The sequence below is a fragment of the Euprymna scolopes genome, chromosome 3 (genome assembly GCF_053919585.1).
Source record: "Euprymna scolopes isolate OS-2025 chromosome 3, ASM5391958v1, whole genome shotgun sequence".
Lineage (NCBI taxonomy): Eukaryota > Metazoa > Mollusca > Cephalopoda > Sepiida > Sepiolidae > Euprymna > Euprymna scolopes.
Window position 1 is genome coordinate 185,245,869 of NC_136484.1, and position 18,624 is coordinate 185,264,492.

The 18,624-nt window shown below is 34.5% G+C and overlaps 1 protein-coding gene across 1 annotated transcript in view; it reads left to right on the forward strand.

Moving 5' to 3' along the window:
- LOC145260356 (arginine--tRNA ligase, cytoplasmic-like) overlaps positions 1-18,624 on the forward strand; it is a 445,287-nt gene that overhangs the window by 362,806 nt on the left and 63,857 nt on the right. Inside the window, exon 11 of the mRNA XM_080118291.1 lies at positions 10,590-10,695. Coding sequence (XP_079974417.1) covers positions 10,590-10,695 — 106 coding nt within the window. The remainder of the gene's footprint in view (positions 1-10,589; positions 10,696-18,624) is intronic.

Here is an 18,624-nt window from a genome sequence, read left to right on the forward strand (position 1 = left end):
CACCCCTACACAGTAGAGATCCCCAGTTGCCAGAAAGCCTTCTTCTCTAACAGTTTCTTCCCCAGAACTGCTAAACTTTGGAATTCCTTTCGGCTTCTTACTTCCCCAACTGTACTGACATGTAGAAGTTCAAGTATAATGTAAACAGACATCTTGTTGCTCAACTTCCTACATAGTATCCCTGCAATTGTGTCCCAGATAGTAACCCGCTACATAAAATACATAAAAGTGGCACCGTGCCTTGTTTGGGGTAAAAGTGCAGTAAAAAATATTTAAAAAATTGAGTTTGACAAAATTTTCCACAAAATGTAGTCTGATAAGTTGGCTTTTTTGTATGGAAAAAGTGTATATTTTTGGAGATTATTAGTTAAAAAAAAATTGAAGTTAAAGGCCTGCATGTATTATACAAAACAACGAATAGCTGACACTCTCGTAGGGCAAGTTAGTTTCATGCCTTAAACAAGTGTGTTTACTAATCTAAAAATCATAACTTCCTCTCCCCCTCTTACAAACTAAAGCTGAAATTCTTTTTAGTATTGATTAGACATTTTATTCACATAATGTTCGAATTAATACATTGGATAAACACAAAAACAGTTTTAATTATTTGCTTCCTCAATCATTGATTATCGAAATAATCAATGAACAAATATAGAGAAATGTTTCGGAAAAATTAATATTTATCTTGTTTAGATATTTGTTGAACAGTTGCGTTTTTTCTATAATCAATTATAATCATTGATTAAGTCTATGTTGAATTCCGACCAACAAATAATTAGGATTTATTCTGTAAAGACGCATTAGATAGTTGCGTGTTTACTAGCTGCATATTTGCAATGCATGAAAATAACAAACATGTTGTGAGTGAGATTATGGTTAGAAAACTATGGGTTTGCTCCTGTAGAGGTTGTTGAACACTGTCTCCTGTGGCTGAATAAGCCTATTTTTCATGTACATTGTCAGTTGGAGACGTTGCAGGTGAAGTTGGTGCATCATATTAGTGGTCTGTTGAATTTTGTTTCCGTTCTTGATTGCTGTAGGTTGTCTATGCTTTGCTGCCATACAGAAGGGTGCTGATGACGTAGGCAATGTAAACGTTCAATTTTGAGAAGATGATGAGATGTTTATTTTCCCACGCCCAAATTGTCAATTTTGCAAGAGTGGTGGATGCCTTTCCGATGCACAAGATAAATAACTTTTGTGTATTCACAACAGGATTGGCATTTTTTTTTTTTTTTTATCTGAAATCGAATTGAACCATAAAATAGATTTATATGATTATTTTGTCTGTACATTTTTAGAGAGATGATTACCTACCTTGCATTTGATTCATACTAAAGTCAGAGTCCAGTGTTCAGAGTAAAAAAAAAAAATGATAAATGACACAACAGGAGCGTGTGAGTTTTGAAAGTAAATTTGTAACATTATGGTCAGCCAATTCTTGTGACCATTGTAACAAAATTGTTTGATGTTATTGTATTGAAAGAAAACGACTATTGTCTCTTGTGTAGCTTTCATTTATTTTGTGTGAAGAAGAGGATTATTGTTGACATCTTTCTAGAAAGATATTGGGTACTTATGAGAGAGACCATGTGAAGGTTGCCAACATCCCTAAATTAAGGTGTTTCTATGGAACGAACTGGATTCAGTCTTGGCACACCTAAGTTGTCAGTCTGTGTCCATTAACCACTTCAATACCCTTACCTCCCGCTGTTGTTTCCTCCTTTCCCTTTTTCTACATTTCTTATGACAAAGTGTACTGTTGTACATAGTTGCAAAAGATCTATCTGTACACACAGGTACAAGGTATGATTGTTTAATCCCAAGTTCCTATATTAACCTTAGTTGAAAAGTGTTCATATATTTCCTAATACAGATACAACCTTTCGGCCAATGTAACCTACAAATTTCTTCAGGTGTATTTTGTAGACCCTGGGAACCATTTATTTAATCCATGGGGGTAGCATGCTCTTATTCTGTCAGCTATGATTGAATACAAACCTTAACTAACTTGTAATTATATTCGTCATATCACCCTACAGAACTGAATTTTATCTGTTAAACCACAATTAGTGTCACAATTTTATCAAGTAAAGGTAACAATTAAAATTTTTTTCTATTTTTTTTAATTTGAACTTATTTTAACTACCATTTTTCTTCAATATAAATGAACTTTCTCACAATTAAATTTCAATTTGATTAAACATTAACTTGTTAATTTATTAACTAGCGGGACCTACGAAAATCCCACAGCAGACTCTTTCATATTTAATATATTGATGTTGGCATTCTGTGGATGTTCAGCCTAAATAGTGATGCCCTGATATTATGTTATTTAAACTGCAAAAGTATTTATCTAAGCTAGCAAGGACACCCAGCATAGCCTAGTCGTCAAATACACTTAAATATGATATTTAAATTTATGCAGATTTCGTATATATTATTATAGAGTCAATTTGCTATTGATTCTTATATATTATAAAGTTGTGATTTCAAAAATAAAAAAATATATCCGTAGAACTTGGGTGCACAGCTTGAATCAAAACCGAAACCAAAATTTATGAAGAAAAAAAAAAAAAATATATATATATATATATATATATATATATATATATATATATATGATTATTTACTATAATAATTATTAAATACTTACAGACACTAGTGTTTCATCCTTTTGGGAATCATCAGTGCAGGTTGTCACGATAAACACCAGTCGATAAATCTGAACCCAAGAACAGAAGCCATGTTTGGCTTTATTAGCAAGGACCCAATCCATTCAGCTACTATGTACCATGAGAAATACTGTTGAAATTAAAATATTTATTCTTTTTAAATGTTTTTAACGTCTGTCAGTGATCTAATCATTATATAATGCTCCGCATATATATATATATATATATATATATATATATATATCTTGAGTTCCTTCAGGTATAATCGAAACTGAAGCAAAAATTTATGAAGAATTCTTGATAAATTATTTATAAAAAAATTAGATGACTTCAGTGCTATCAGCTATAATCAAAACCGAAATCAAAACTTATGTAGAATTCTTGGTAAAATTATTTATTACAAGAAATGGAAGGTCATAACAATGAAATGACAATCACTCGGAAGAAAAAAGATGTAAGTGTAACACACAAAATAACACACACGCTATCGTATTAATATATAGATAAAAAATCCACATACTAACATTGGTTTTCAAAATTAAATTTCAACTCCTGATAGTTAATAATTAATCGATATAATATTGCATCTTTGTTTTCATTTATTTTGCTGTTTGACACTTGTAATATTTTGTTTGGCCTCCGTATTGCATTTTTTTCTCTTCAGATGATCAATTTTCTTATAGTATATTTTTCTTTTATGATAGTTTTGTATAAATGATATGTCACCCCCAAGATTGTATCAGGTAACTGTAATTTGATATCGTTGGAAATCAATTACATTTGATTAAAATCTTTCTCCTATCCACAGAGTCTATTCTCCTGATAGCTGACCCCATTTCCTTCTGATAACCTCTGTCCAGTTTTACAGGTGCTGGAATTGGTCAAGAAATTGATGGAATTTGTTCAGTTCCGCTGTTACACTCTCCAATGGACAGTTTCATTTTGCCATATTGTCTTTCTACTTTTAATATGTCGGCTTTTCACATTGCCTGCACTTACTCCGCACGTTGAATGGTAGGGGGAGTGATATCGTAAGGAAATATTTGAAGACTCTTATTTTGAAATTGAGAGACAAAACAAATTTCTCACTCTCATTTTGATAATTCTGTGGAACTGTTAAACTTAGAATGCTATTTTCTTTGAGAAATGTAAGAAACTCAAGAACTAGGGAATTGTTTATATATATATATATATATATATATATATATACTAGCAGAAGTACCCATCGTTGACTGGGTTCAACAACAGCCTACAGAAAATCGACTGTGATTGATGAAAGTATGATAGGTTATGAAAAGGAGGGGGTTGTAAAGAGATAGGTTTTTATACTCCAAAATTTTACCCTGAGCAAAATATGATGAAAGTAAAGATAATTTTTGTGAAAATATATTTTTTTTATATCAACTTTCTTTCCATTCGTAGCCAAGAGTGACCAACAAAGTGATGTTTCCTTACAAAGAGAAAATGTTATATATATAATAATATAAATATACAAGAAATAAATGTTACCATAGTCAATAAAAGTTACTTTTATGGTAGAAAAGTTCATTGGTTTGTATTTTTAAGTAGTTTGTAAAAAAAATATTTTTTTTTTTTGAATTCACGAACAGGTTTAAAAAAAATCAAAATGCCAGCGACTTTAACCTCTTTAATCCTCATCCTCGAGTGGCCTCTTGGCCTTGATAAGTGGTAATGACTATGTAATAAAAAAAAAAAAAGACTTTGAAATGGAGAGTCCCGTTTTCAATTTGAAGGAGGGGCACCTGAGCATTCTATGTTAACAATTTAAGACAGTTCCGTCAACGTAAGGAATATTTATAAACATATTTTAATGTTTTCCATTATTTTGTGCTTGAGGAATATTCGATTTTGGCATGTGTAGTTTATATTAAAATTCATTTAAGTAGTTATCGCCTCAAATTTCATTTTAATTTCGGTTCGCTGAAATTATTTCAAGTAAAGGGCATTAAAAACTATTTCAAAACAAAGAAAACATGAACTGAACTTTTATTGACTATGGTAAATTTCTTGTATATTTATTTTTTCGGGTAGTCGTTTGTTGGCTTTTCTGCTAAAAACTCTTACTAAATAATATTGACGAAATATCAAAAAACAAAGAAACAAAAACAGTTTTGAAAAATAATGAAGCTTTACTTACTTTAATAAAATAATCCGAAACAGCAAAATGGGATATTAGAGACGTAAACACGTAATTACTTTAGTTTTTTAAAGTAAATAATTGATATAAATATGAATAAGAAGAAAATGGTGCCCTTTTCAAGCAGAACAGCTTCGTTTCAGTTTTACAGTATTGAATGGTGTGGTATTGCGCCGTTGGATTCAAGGTTGTACCATTGTAATGTAAAGAACACGCAGAAAAGGTTGTAATCAACTGAATTCCTTCTAGTACACTGACAAAAAAAGCTTAAACAGATATATAAATAAAAATAAAAAGGTTATGTAAATGTTTTTAAAAAGATTCACGTAATCACGTGAGCAGGATTTTTCCTTCTTTTGACACGATAACAAGTAACGTTCTTATTTTTTATTATTTATCTATTTTCGAAAAAGTGCCACATTCAAGTGGAGAAGGAAAAAAAAACAGAGTTATGCAAAATTTGTGTCGAGAATTGTCTCAAGTTAAGACCTTTTTTTTTTGGCTTTCACTTTAATAAGAACGTGAATTTATTCGACACAATATGATTTAACTCAAAAAAATAAATAAAAGCTAACGTGAATTAAGATTAAAGTTAAGGTGTTATTGTGGACCTTCACTCCTTTTAAAAAACCTTGTTAAACTTTGTGACATATTTACATTCTATGGAGGTCAGGTGCGAAGGAATACCCAATAATTTTATTATACCATATTTCTTCAAACTAAAACATAATTATCAAAGTATACTTATGCAAATAGATATGAAAAGTTTTTGTTAAAGTTTGTGCCATATTTCCATGGAGTACAGGCGCGAACGCAGACCCCACAATTTTATCATACCATCCCTATTTAAGTTGAAACATACGTATTAAAGTATTCTTATGTATATTAATTTATTTTTATTTCGGACTACTATTCTCATCTTTATTAGTTGTTGTTTTTCATCTTTTATTGGTTTGTTTATTCACAACGTTTCGGCCAACTATTCCTCTGGCCTTCGTCAGGTGGTAACCGCGACGGATAGAACTTTGAATCTCCTAACTACATTCTCAGCCATCACTGCCATCCGTAGTTGTTGTCGTCTCACCACATTTTTGACCAAGTAAACCTCTGGCATGCTTTGGGTGGGATTGAAACCGATAGCGGCCAAAAATGTGGTGAGACGACGACAACAACTACGGATGTCAGTGATGGCTAAGAATGCAGTTAGGAGATTCGAAGTTCCTATCCGTCGCGGTTACCACCTGACGAAGGCCAGAGGAATAGTTGGCCAAAACGTTGTGAATAAACAAACCAATAAAAGATGAAAAACAACAACCAATAAAGATGAGAATAGTATTCCGAAATAAAAATAAATTAATATATATAATGCTCATCTCAAAAATGAATTCCAATTAAGGAATAATATATATTCTTATGTGCATCTATATCAAAAACCCTTGTAAACGTTTTTTTTTTTCACTTTTTATTTCCATACTTTGGGGGCCAGGTGCGAACGCGGACCCCACAATTTTTATGAACCACCGTTCTGCCAGATCAAACATACCCATTCCTGATCCTCAATACATCAGCAGAAACAACCTTCTTAGTGACACACAATATGGTTTCCGCTCTGCAAGATCTACCGCAGATGTGCTGACGGTTATATCCCACAGGATTAGTGAATCTCTTGACAAAGGCTTCCTTTCTAGGGCAATTGCTCTTGACATATCAAAGGCTTTTGACAAAGTATGGCATAAGGGTCTACTTCACAAGATTTCCAGCTACGGTATAACTGGAAATGTTTTCTCAATCATTAAATCATTTCTCTCCGATAGGCTCATAAGAGTAGTGGTAGATGGACAAAAATCGGAGGCCTGCAATATAAATGCTGGAGTCCCTCAGGGGTCAATCCTGGGCCCAACTCTCTTCCTGATCTACATCAATGACCTCCCTAAACACATACTTAAATCATTCGTTGACATCTATGCTGATGACACGACCATCTACGGCAACACATCAAAGGCTGTAAATGACGAAGTTCTCTCTGATTCTCTCTCCTCTGATCTCGAGCGCGTGGTTCAGTGGGGGAAGATGTGGCTAGTTACCTTTAATGCATCTAAAACCAAACTCCTATCCTTACATCATCAACGCTCTGATCCCCAGCTGGACTCAATTGTGATGGATGGCTCTCGTCTGGGTGAGGCCCCGTGTTTTGACAAGCTTCTGGGTTTGACCTTTACTCCTGATCTGAAATGGAACACGTACATCAAGTCTGTTGCCAAGGTCGCAGGAAAGATGGTGGGATCCTTCTACCACTCCAGAAAATATCTCACTACTGATTCAATTCTCTATCTATATAAAAGCCAAGTACGGCCAAGGATGGAATACTGTTGCCATATCTGGGCAGGAGCTGCCAAAAACAGCCTATCATGCCTTGACAGAGTACAAAATAGACTTCGTGGTTTAGTGGGGGATGCCCTTTTCTCTACCCTGCAACCCCTCTCCCACAGAAGAGACGTTGCGAGCCTATCCTTGTTTTATCGGTATTTTCATGGCAGGTGCTCGTCTGAACTCCAATCCCTGGTCCCCCCTCGCCAAACTTTCACGAAAATCACCCGTCTAGCTGAATCCACTGTGAAAAATTTCCCCCACTCTATATCTGTGCCTAAATCAAAACGCGGATTTCATGAGCAAAGCTTCTTTCTTAGAACTGCACGCCTGTGGAACTCTGTTCCGTCTGCCTGCTTCCCTCCGGACTACAACTTGGATTTCTTCAAGTCTAATGTTAACAAATTCCTAATGAACCGCCCCCCTAATTAAACACTTCATAAAATCTCCTCACTAACGTGATGTACTTGCAATAACCCTTATCCCTGAGTGGCTTCCGGGCCTTGATAAGTGGTGATCACTGTGTAAAAAAAAAAAAAAAAAAAAACATCTTCTATCATTATATGTAATCAGTTTTTTAAAAAAATAGTCAACCATATAGGAGCCTATTCATAACCAGACACACACACGCGCGCACACAGACGTTCAGCTTTATATTATTTATATATATATATATATATAAGTGTGGGGACGATGAATTGGGAATCGGAAAAATCAGAACATTTGGGAGTATCGGAATCAGAAAAAATTTGTGCCTATTTTCCAACGCCAAAACGATTCTTTTAATTTGTCTTTTTTATTTGGTTTTATTTAAAGCAAAATCTTCCATTGCTGATAATAATGATAAAATAATAAATATTTATTGATTTTAAATTACCAGTAAAACTAAAATCGATAGGTCATCCCTGACAAGTGTATTTTTATGTTTAGGAAAATATCTGCACATTTAACATGTGTTTTACAGGAATCGGGGGGGGGGGGTAACAACTCTATAGTTAAAGATTGATAAAAAATCGGAATCGGGAATTTAGTACGGAATCAGTAATTTTATCGGAATTGGGAGAAATATTGGAATCATCTCATTTACTTAATTTAGTATGGCACATGGTCAGGAATATTGAGCATTTAGTGAAGATTGAAATAATGGTCTGAATAATATTCAATGAAGCTTGTTTGTTTACTAGTTTTAAATAATATAGTTATGAAATTGAATTTTCATAATAACTCTAATAGGAATCCAAGTTTCAGTAGCTTTTATTTTATCTGTTTTGTGGCCTATCAACACTTAACAGATATTTGACGATGAAAAATATAACGGATTGGAAATGATTTGTTTATTCTAAATTACAATATTGTCCATAAGTGATTGGAAAGAGTGGTCATATATTTCCAAATATTACACATAAATCTGACTCGACGTTAACTCAACAAATTTTATATTCTATGTCAACATCCATTACACCACTTGTCCCCCTAATCCACTAACACAGTTCACATTAGGCTCACTCCGCCATCTATAAATATAAAAGCGAAAATGTATGTCTGTATGTGTGTTCGCTTTTTCTGTGTGTCTACAAAAGACTTCTTTCAGAGAAGCGGTCGGTCGGTTCACAACTTTTTAAAACTTTTTATATCACATATAAATCGTAATATCTCACAGTTAACAATGAAGCTCGCTTGTCTATTTAATTTGCTCGATTTCGGGAAGATAAATATTCAATATTTGTCGCTCGCCACATGTGGGTTAGTCTTTTTCCTATAACATCTTGGGGGGTGGGAGTGCTCAGCAGTAAATGAAATCCCACAGTCAAATTTGACCTCATTAACTCATTAAAACGAGCACCTGCTAAATCCAAGTAATTAAATAAATTCAAATGTGTTTCCGTAAGCATGTCGCGGTGGGGCAATGGTTAACTTCGCAGGGTTTTTTTTTTTTTTCACAACTTTGCCTCAACGGTCCGGGTTCGATCCTCATACTTACTTTTTTTTTTAACCCCCCCCCCCCTACCTCCAAACACCCGGGCAACGCCGGGTACCCCTCGCTAGTGTTATATATAAAATGGTACTTATTCAGTTTACAACCTCGTCTTCTTCGACTTTGCATCAACATCTTCTAGCAAAGTACAGAAATGTTGCCAAAGGATTAATTCAAAATTTGGCATTCCCTTTTTCCTTATGGATTTCTGTTTAGAAAGCCGTTCTTAACGTATGGAATGGGGGATTTTGCCTTCAAAGTTATTTTTGGTTTAAAAATGTTTTTGTTGATTTAATGAGTTTTTCACACTTTTTTCTTTGAAACTTGTCGTCTTCTGAAAACTGATTTGCTTATTGCTTCTGCGTCTTTTTTTGTCTGTTTATGTAACCTATGAGAAGATGTGTGAAATTGTCAAAGATTGGACCATAAACTGAATTAGTATTAATAAAGTTCATCAAAAAAAAAATAGAGAATTTTGTATTATAACAAGCAGGCCACCTGGTATTGCCCGGTCGTAAAATATGCTTAAATATGATATTTTAACTCCTGCAGATTTCGTATTTATTATTATGGAGCCAATTTTCTATTTTATTTTACCCAATATATAGTAGTGATTTAAAAAGCTAAAAAAAATATGATTTGGGTACCATCTGCTAGAATTGAAACCAGAACATGTAGCTTTCCAGCCTTATTCATTATCATTTGAACTAAATACATATACATATAAAAAATTAATATAAAAATTAAGGTTGTTAACCATATAAATGTATATTCGCACGTGTATAGAAATAATGTTTAGTAGACTTATGCCTGCCAAGTTCATTTTTTTTTTTTTTTTGACTCCTTAGCATTTTTTTTACTGCCTAAAAACCAAATTAAAGTTGTTGCATAGATCCAAATCCCCCTATATATCAGGTTTGATGTTTGTAGACCAAAAGTTAAGGGTAGTTTTGTAGAGACTGTTCCTCACACAAACAGACAAAGCCACTTTTATATATATATATATATATATATATATATATATATTTATATAGATGAAGAAAATTTGAAATATTTTTATTGTTACTTAGATCTAAAGAAATTTTCTGAAATGATTTTTGTTTTGAATAATGTAGTTACAAATTTTGAACATCGAATTTTATAAAAATACTCAATTTTTTTATTTTTTGTTGACAATTAACAGACTTGAATGTTTATGACTTGCATAAGAAAAATGTAATTTTACCTCCTAAATTTTTTACCAATCATCTATTTAAATGATTATTATCGCTTAGAAACTGGAGATGTTGGAACTGATTTTTTGTAAAATAAAATTTTGTAAATAAAAACTTTCAGTTATTGTTCAGTTATCTTAATTTCATTTTGATTTTTTTTTTTTTTTGTCACAAAACTTTTCTTTCTTTTTTTTTTACAGAAAAAAATTCAAAACCCGATCTGGAGACACTGTCCGTTTGATGGATCTCTTGGACGAAGGTGTGCGTAGAGCAGAAGAAAAGTTAAAAGAAAAAGGACGAGATAAGGTAAGTGGATTAAAATTATTAGATTTCTTTCGTTGTTACATGTTTTAACATGTTTTCTCTACTCAAATATTTTGTGGCTATGAGGCATGGCTTATGATAGTAGCGAATCCGTGCAAACTGGAAGTCTTCGACAATGATTGTCTTTGCAACATTCTGCTTGGTACCATTGAAATCATGTTCCAATTTCTACTCTCCGCCAAAGACTAAATCTGCTTCCCCTACCATCTATCCTTCAATGGCGTCTCTGATATTTTGAACATGTAGCTCGTCAACCAGAGGGAGAGCTTATTCACAAGATTCTCTTTCCTCCTTCTTAGGATGGCGTAAATGTGTCGGTGTGCAGCTGAAGACCTGAGTGACAACTATTAAGGATGACTTAGCGGTATTATTGGACCCACAAATAGTTGATCTCTGGTGATGGAATTTGGATTAGTTAGCCATATTTTGCGATCTGGCCCAAGATCGACGAAACTGGACTGCCATAGCTCGAGATGCCGTTTGTGTTCAGAAGAAAGCTGGTTCAATCTGACCAGGATGATAACCACTAGAAGAACAAAGTAAAAGTTGTGCTAACAAACGGTTGCATTATCTTCTTTCCAGGAAGACGTCTATTGCTTATATATAGCAATCAAATAAATGTTATAAAATGCAAATTAACAAGAGAACTGTTATTATATTTGGGCTAGTGAATTTCTATCTCATTTAAGTTCTTGATAAGGTTCAGAAACATATCTGTAATTTGATTCCCCCCCCCACACACACACACTTTCTTCTCTGCACCCACTCTTTCCCTCTCACAGATGTGATCTTGCTAGTCTCAAGTCTCAGTCTTTTCTATAAATACTATTATGGCATATGTTCTTTAGAATTATCCAATCTACTCTCTGCTTCCTTTGTTCCAGCTTGTTTGACTCATTGGTCGAGTGGTCTCCATCAATTTGTTGTTTTATAATATAGCTTACTATTCCAATAGCTTCTTTCTAAGAACTGCAGGCTTGTGATACTCTATTTATATATCTTGGGTTTGCAAGACTAAAGCTAATAACCATCTCCTGTTTTTGCAGTAATCATCTTTTGTTCTTGTTAACTCCTTACATCAAGTGGCTTCATGCCTTGTCTAGTACAATTTCCATAAAAAACGCCTTAAGCACAATTAAATCATACATGGTATCTTAGAAAAGCACAGCATGCTCCTGCAAAATGATGACACTCCATCTAAGATTATCCCTCGCGTCTCTTGTCATCCCTTGGTAGCTACGACCATAGGGTATGACCGTAAAAGATATCCAGTGGTTAGGCTCCATTTCGAGACTATGGGAAATGTGGTGTTGTCTCTTAGTTACCTTTGCTCCCAGGTCCACTTTGGCTTGGAGTCGCATCTGGAGTTACCAGTTGAGGCTGTCTGCAGATCCTGGCCACTTGGCTCCAAATTCATCAAACAGTGATGTTATTTTTTTTTCGCAAAACTAAATCATCTTCTGCAAAGTCAAAAACAAAAACAACAGTTTTCTTCTACAAAGCAATCATGAATAAATATATGAAGATCTAGAGAATTTGAAGAAGAAAAACTATTCATCTCTTCTGTGGGAAAGAGGTTGCAGGGAAGAGAAAAAGGCTACCAAGCTACAAAGTCTATTTTGAACTCTGTCAAGGCAGGATAAGATGCTTCGAGCAGCTCCTGCCCAGATGTGGCAACAGTACTTCATCCTTGGACATACTCGATTCTTATACAGGTAGAGAATTGCATCAGCAATTAGATAATTGGAAAAAAACTGTGTCTATTTTCCGATGCCAAAAACAATTCTTTTAATTGTTTTTTTATGTGATTTTGTTTAAAACAAAGAAAAATCTTCAATTAGTAGTAATGATATGAATATATATATATATATATATATATATATATATGATAGAATGATAAATATTTATCAGTTTAAAATAACCATCGATGAAGTTGATTATTGTGCAAAACATTACTCGCTCTCTAATCACCAGGTATGTGGGGATTGTATTAGGGTTTGATATCCTGTCAGAAACGGATTCAAAATGTCATTTTCTTCTGTCAAGAAAGTTGAGCATGCTTACTATGTCATCAACAGTTGGAATGGGGTGGGGGTATACCTTTTTCAAGTTGATTTATGGAAAAATCAACTTGCTATGTTATCAGTGCATGTGTTATTTTTTTGTTTTTCAAGGTCACCTTGTTGGGATTATCTTCTTAAATCCTTCATGGATTATCGTTTCTTTGTCTGCTGCTGAAGACTTCATTAAGACATCATTCTTCATGGAAGGTATAAAGATCACTTTTCTTGAAAATCTGCAAGGTGTCAATAGCTTTACTGTTCCTTTTTCATTTTTCTTTCAGTTTTTCTTTGAACTGTCTCCAACGTTCCATTGAGTAAAACGTAGAAGAATTGGTTTTTCTTTTAAAAACTGAAAACATCAGAAAATTCTGTTGAATTTTAAGATGTTCGCCTTAAAATGGAGTACTATTGCAACATTTGGGCAGAAACTGCTCAACATGCTCTATCCTGCCTTTATAGCATTCAAAACCGCCTTCAAAACCTAGTAGGTGATGCCCTTTTCTCAGCCCTGCAACCTCTTTTCCATAGAAGAGACGTTGCGAGCTTGTCTCTGCTCTCTCGCTATTTTCATGACAAGTGCTCATCTGAGCTCCAATCTATGATCCCCTACCCTTGCCAAACTTTTACAAAAAAAACATAAATACTCCTGAAAAGCAGCAAAATCCCACCCCTATACAGTAAGAGAGCCTTTTACTCTAATAGTTTCTTTCCCAGAACTGCTAGACTTTGGAATTCCTTTCCAGGTTCTTGCTTCCCCAACAGTACTGACATGCAGAAGTTCAAATATAATGTAAACAGACATCTTGCTGCTCAGCTTCCTTCATAGTATCCCTACAACTTATGTCTCTGATAGTAGCCCTCGGCATCAAAGTGGCACTGTGCACTGTTTGGGGTGAAAATGTAATTATAAAAAAGCAAAAACACTTAACTAGCGACAACCACTATATATGATTTCCCCCACTCTTTATCTGTACCTAAATCTAAACACAGATTTCATAAACAAAATTTCTTTCCCTTAGAGTTATGGAGGCAAACCACAATAATAGCAATCCTGAAACCAGGAAAAGACAATTCAAATCCGCAAAACTATAGACCGATCGCATTAACCAACTGTTTGTGTAAAATAATGTAGAGAATAATAAATGACACATTGGTTTTGTATCTTTAATCCGACAACTTTATCTCCAACCTACTATGTGGATTCCATAATAAAAGAAGTACAACCGATCACCTAGTCTGACTAGAAACAGCTATAAGAGAAGCATTTATCAGGGATGAGCACCTATCAGTAATCTTTTTTGACCTAGAGAAGCCTTATGGAATAATGAGAGACTTGCGTAGTCTTGATTTAAAAGACAGCCTCCCACAATTTTTAAGGGGATTCTTATCTGACCACAAATTTAGGGTTCACATTGGATCCACTTTCTCTGACACCATGAGCCAGGATGAGGGAGTCCATCAAGGAAGCGTTCTATCCGTGACGCTATTCAATGTTAAAATGAACAGCATAGTGAAATGTTTGAATCCTGGCATTGAGGGATCCTTATATGTAAATGATCTCCTGGTGTATTGCAGATCAAAATAATTATGCACCATTGAATGCAAACTCCAGCAATGTCTAAACAAGCTGGACGAATGGGCAATAGAAAATGAATGTAGATTTTCCCAATCCAAAACTAAATGCGTACATTTCTGTCATAAGAGAAAACTTCATAATGACCCTACATGGAAACTCTGAATAACAGTAATCTTCACTGTAGAGGAACACAAATTTCTGGAATTAATATTTGATAAAAAGACTGATATTCATCCCCACCTGAAGAACCTAAGAAGTAGTTGCAATAAAAGACTACAACTACTACGTGTGATAGCTCAGACAGAGTGGAGAACAGACCAAGAAACTTGAATTTAGGACAACGATTAGATCTTAACTGAATTATGGTAGTTTTATATACCAACCAGATAAAAACTCTTACCTAAAGATTTTAGATCTAATCTGCCAGTGAGGCCTGAGATTAACACTCAGTGCTTTTACATGTCCCAAGTTGAAAGTCTTCATGCAGAGGCTAATGAGATTCCTTTAAATATAAAGAGTCACAAACTAGGTTCCCAATATTACATTAAATTAAAAGCACACCCAAATAATCCAGCATACAAAATTACATTCAATTTAAGATATAAGGAGTCATACGAAAAAAAAAGAAAAACTATAAAACTGTTTTAGTCTTCGAATGGAATCAATACTACAAGAATCATAAATGCCTGCTGAAAATATCCAGGAACACATCCTTCCTGAAACTCCACCCAGAATAATTCTAAAATTAAACAAACTCCCAAAAGCAAAAACCCACCCTAATACCTACCAAGAAAAAAATGGTGATATTCTTCTGAAATACCCTGACCACCTACAAACTTTTACTGATGGCTCCAAAGACCGCAGTAGAATGTCATGCGCTGCCTTTTTAAATAGAACAACTCTAAAGAAGGCTCTTTCAGCAGAAAGTCCCATTTTTACTGCTGAAATATGTGCTGTTGATCTCGCTCTCAATATCTTAGAAAAAAATAAACATAAAAAATTTCGAATATTTTCAGATTCACTCTCCATTCTAACATCACTAAAATAAAAATAAAAAACTCGAAAACTACTAAACAGAATCAACTCATTATCTAAAAACAAAGGAATAATCATCTGCCACATCAGAATTAAGGAAACAAAAGAGCTGACTTGGCAGCCAAATCAGCTCTAAACTTGAACCTCGCTACAATTAACATTGACTTTAAACATAAAACCAACCAATTATTTTATGCAAAATGGCAAATAACAAACTATATCAAATCAAACGCATACTGGAAGAATGGAGATCAACTTCTAGAAAATCAAGAAAGGAACGAGTAGTGTTGCAATATTTTGATCCTATAATGGGGTATGATCCCACACAGTCGGACGATTCTATTTATAAACGATGCTGCTAAGAACTGACGAATCAAATAATGCACGTTCTGCTACAAACCAATCAGAAACCAGTATTGCTTCATAAATATTAAACCTTTTCTGGAGCAATTTCACATGTTCTTTCCCGGGTTTCGACACGGTAAGAATATTTTGTTCTGTGGAACTGTCTACTACAAACAAGTCACCTACCAGGACTTGTGTGTAACAGCGAACCATCTGAAACTCAAAATGGCTTACACTTCTACAGGTTATGCGCCCAGCGTGCGTCTTTATTTCGATGGATCCGAATCAAAGTTCGAATTGTGGCAAGTTAAATTTCTTGGATATCTACGAATCCAAAAGCTACACAAAGTACTAGAAACACAACCTGAAAACAGAAACGACCCCAACTTCATTGAAAAGAATGCAACTGTCTTTGCGGAATTAATACAGTGTTTAGATGACTGAAGTCTATCACTGGTAATGAGAGAAGCCCTGGACGACGGCTGCAAAGAATTAAACATATTGAGAGAGCATTATTTATCGAAAGGAAAACCCAAAATTATTTCTTTATACACTGAACTGACCTCTCTAAAACGAATGGAAGCCGAAACTATTACTAATTATATTATAAGAGCCGAGACAACTGCAAATTCTTGAAAAATTTCTGAAGTTATAAGTAACAGTCTGTTAATTTCCGTGGTCCTTAAGGGATTACCGAGTGATTTCAAGCCATTTACCACCGTGATAACCCAGAAAGAAATACCCATGCCAGGAATAAAAAACGCAACTTTGCCAAAAGCAGGTTTTTTCCTAAGAAAAGTACAAAAATTATATTATAATTGGACGACCTAAGCACAAGAGTTTCCAATGTAGATAGAGGACTCAAAATGGCGACTACATTAAAAATGTAGAGAGCTCTGTTAGCAAACATACATTTTTTATTTTCGTGTACATTTGATGCGTCAACAAGCAATAATAATTTTCTTGTCGATTGTGGGGCCACGGCACACGTGATTGCAAAGGAATCTGATTTTATCAATTTTGATCCCAACTTTAAGCAACAAAATCATTTTGTAGAACTGGCTGACAGGAATCGAGTCAAGGATATCGTTTTGAAAAGGGGCAATGCGAAAATCTCGCTAAAGAAAAATAAGGGTGAACTGTGTTTCGGTATTCAGGAGAGCGCTCTTCTGGTCCCAAAATTTAAAAATATATTTTCTATGCAGGCTGCCATGGGACAATGTGCAGATATAAACTTTGGCCCCAATAAATCGGGGCTAGTGTGCCCGAATGGAACTGTATTTGACATGGGGGGGGGGGATGGAAGACTATATTATTTAAATAGCGTAGTCCCATCAAAAACCGCCTGCCATGATCTACAGACATGGCATAAAATTCTTGGACACTGCAATATTCCGGATATCAAAAAGTTGCCGACTGTAGTTGATGGAATGCGAATACAAACATAAAAAACCTTCAACTGCGACGTCTGTACGCAGGGGAAGATGACAAACTATGAATACAAGATACCAAAAAATCCTATCAATGGTGCATTGTAACTTGAACGGTCCCGTAGAACCGATGGCCAGAGAACGTTATAGATATGTGTTGAATTTCGTAGATGACCATTCAGGTTTAATAATGGTTTATTTTTTAAAGAATAAATCTGATACCCTGCTAGCAACTAAGAAATATCTAGCCGACATGGCCCCCTACGGTGAAATCAAGTGTATTCGCTCTGACATTGGTACAGAATTCACCTATAAAGACTTTGAACTTTTATTAATTAACCATCGTATCAGGCATGAAACATCAGCTCCTAGATTGCCACACCAAAACGGGACTGCTGAACGTGCGTGGCGAACATTTTTTGAAATGGCAAGATGCCTACTCATTGAATCAAAACTCCCTAAAAACCTCTGGACGTATGCACTTATGGCGGCAGCCTGTATACGCAACAGGTGTTTTAACAAAACACTATCTAAAACTCCATATGAATCTTTCTGCGGTGAAAAAAAAAAAAAAAAAAATTTAAGCAGAATGCATATATTTAGTTCAACTTGCTTCGCATATATAGAGAAAAAGAGTAAATTGAATATTAAAGCTGACAGAGGTATATTTCTTGGATACGATAAAAACAGTTCAGCCAATTTAATATTTTTTCCCGAAAAAAAATAAAATAAAAAGAATCTGGTGTATAAAATTCACAGACACGTTTAATTGTAAAGACGAAAACCCGTCATATGAAGAGGATGGAATTATATTACCTCAAATAATTAGAACAAACGAAAAGAATAAAAATGACGGAGACGAGTGTCGATGATGATGATGATGATGATAAAGTCGAGAGATATCCAAAAAAAAAAAAAGAAATAGAAGACGACCCGATTTTTTGGGGTTCGACAATATAAAAGATTATCAAATCGACTATTGCTATTCAGTGGAAAATGCCCCAATAGACTGTGAAATTTATATTACCCCTCAAGAGGGATTTATAATGAAAAATAAAAATAGCGTGTGGCGACTTAACAAGTCATTATATGGTCTAAAGAAGAGTGCTCAGTGTTGGAACACAGTATTTCATGATTATATTATTAAACAACAATTTAGACAATGCGCTGTAGATCCCTGTTTATATACCCAACACAAAGACGATAAACTACTGATTTTGGTTTTGTGGGTCGAGGATATTTTTAATCGCGTCAAATTGTGACATAATGTTGACTGATGTTAAGAACAAATTAAGTAAAAGATTCAAAATGACCGATCTTGGCAAAATATCCTGGTTTCTGGGGATAGAATTTACTCAAAGCAAAGGACTTGTTACGATGACTCAATCGAGGTACATCGACAAAATACTATTAAAATTTGGAATGGGAGAGTGCAAGAAACGCTCTGCACCGGTCGAAAATG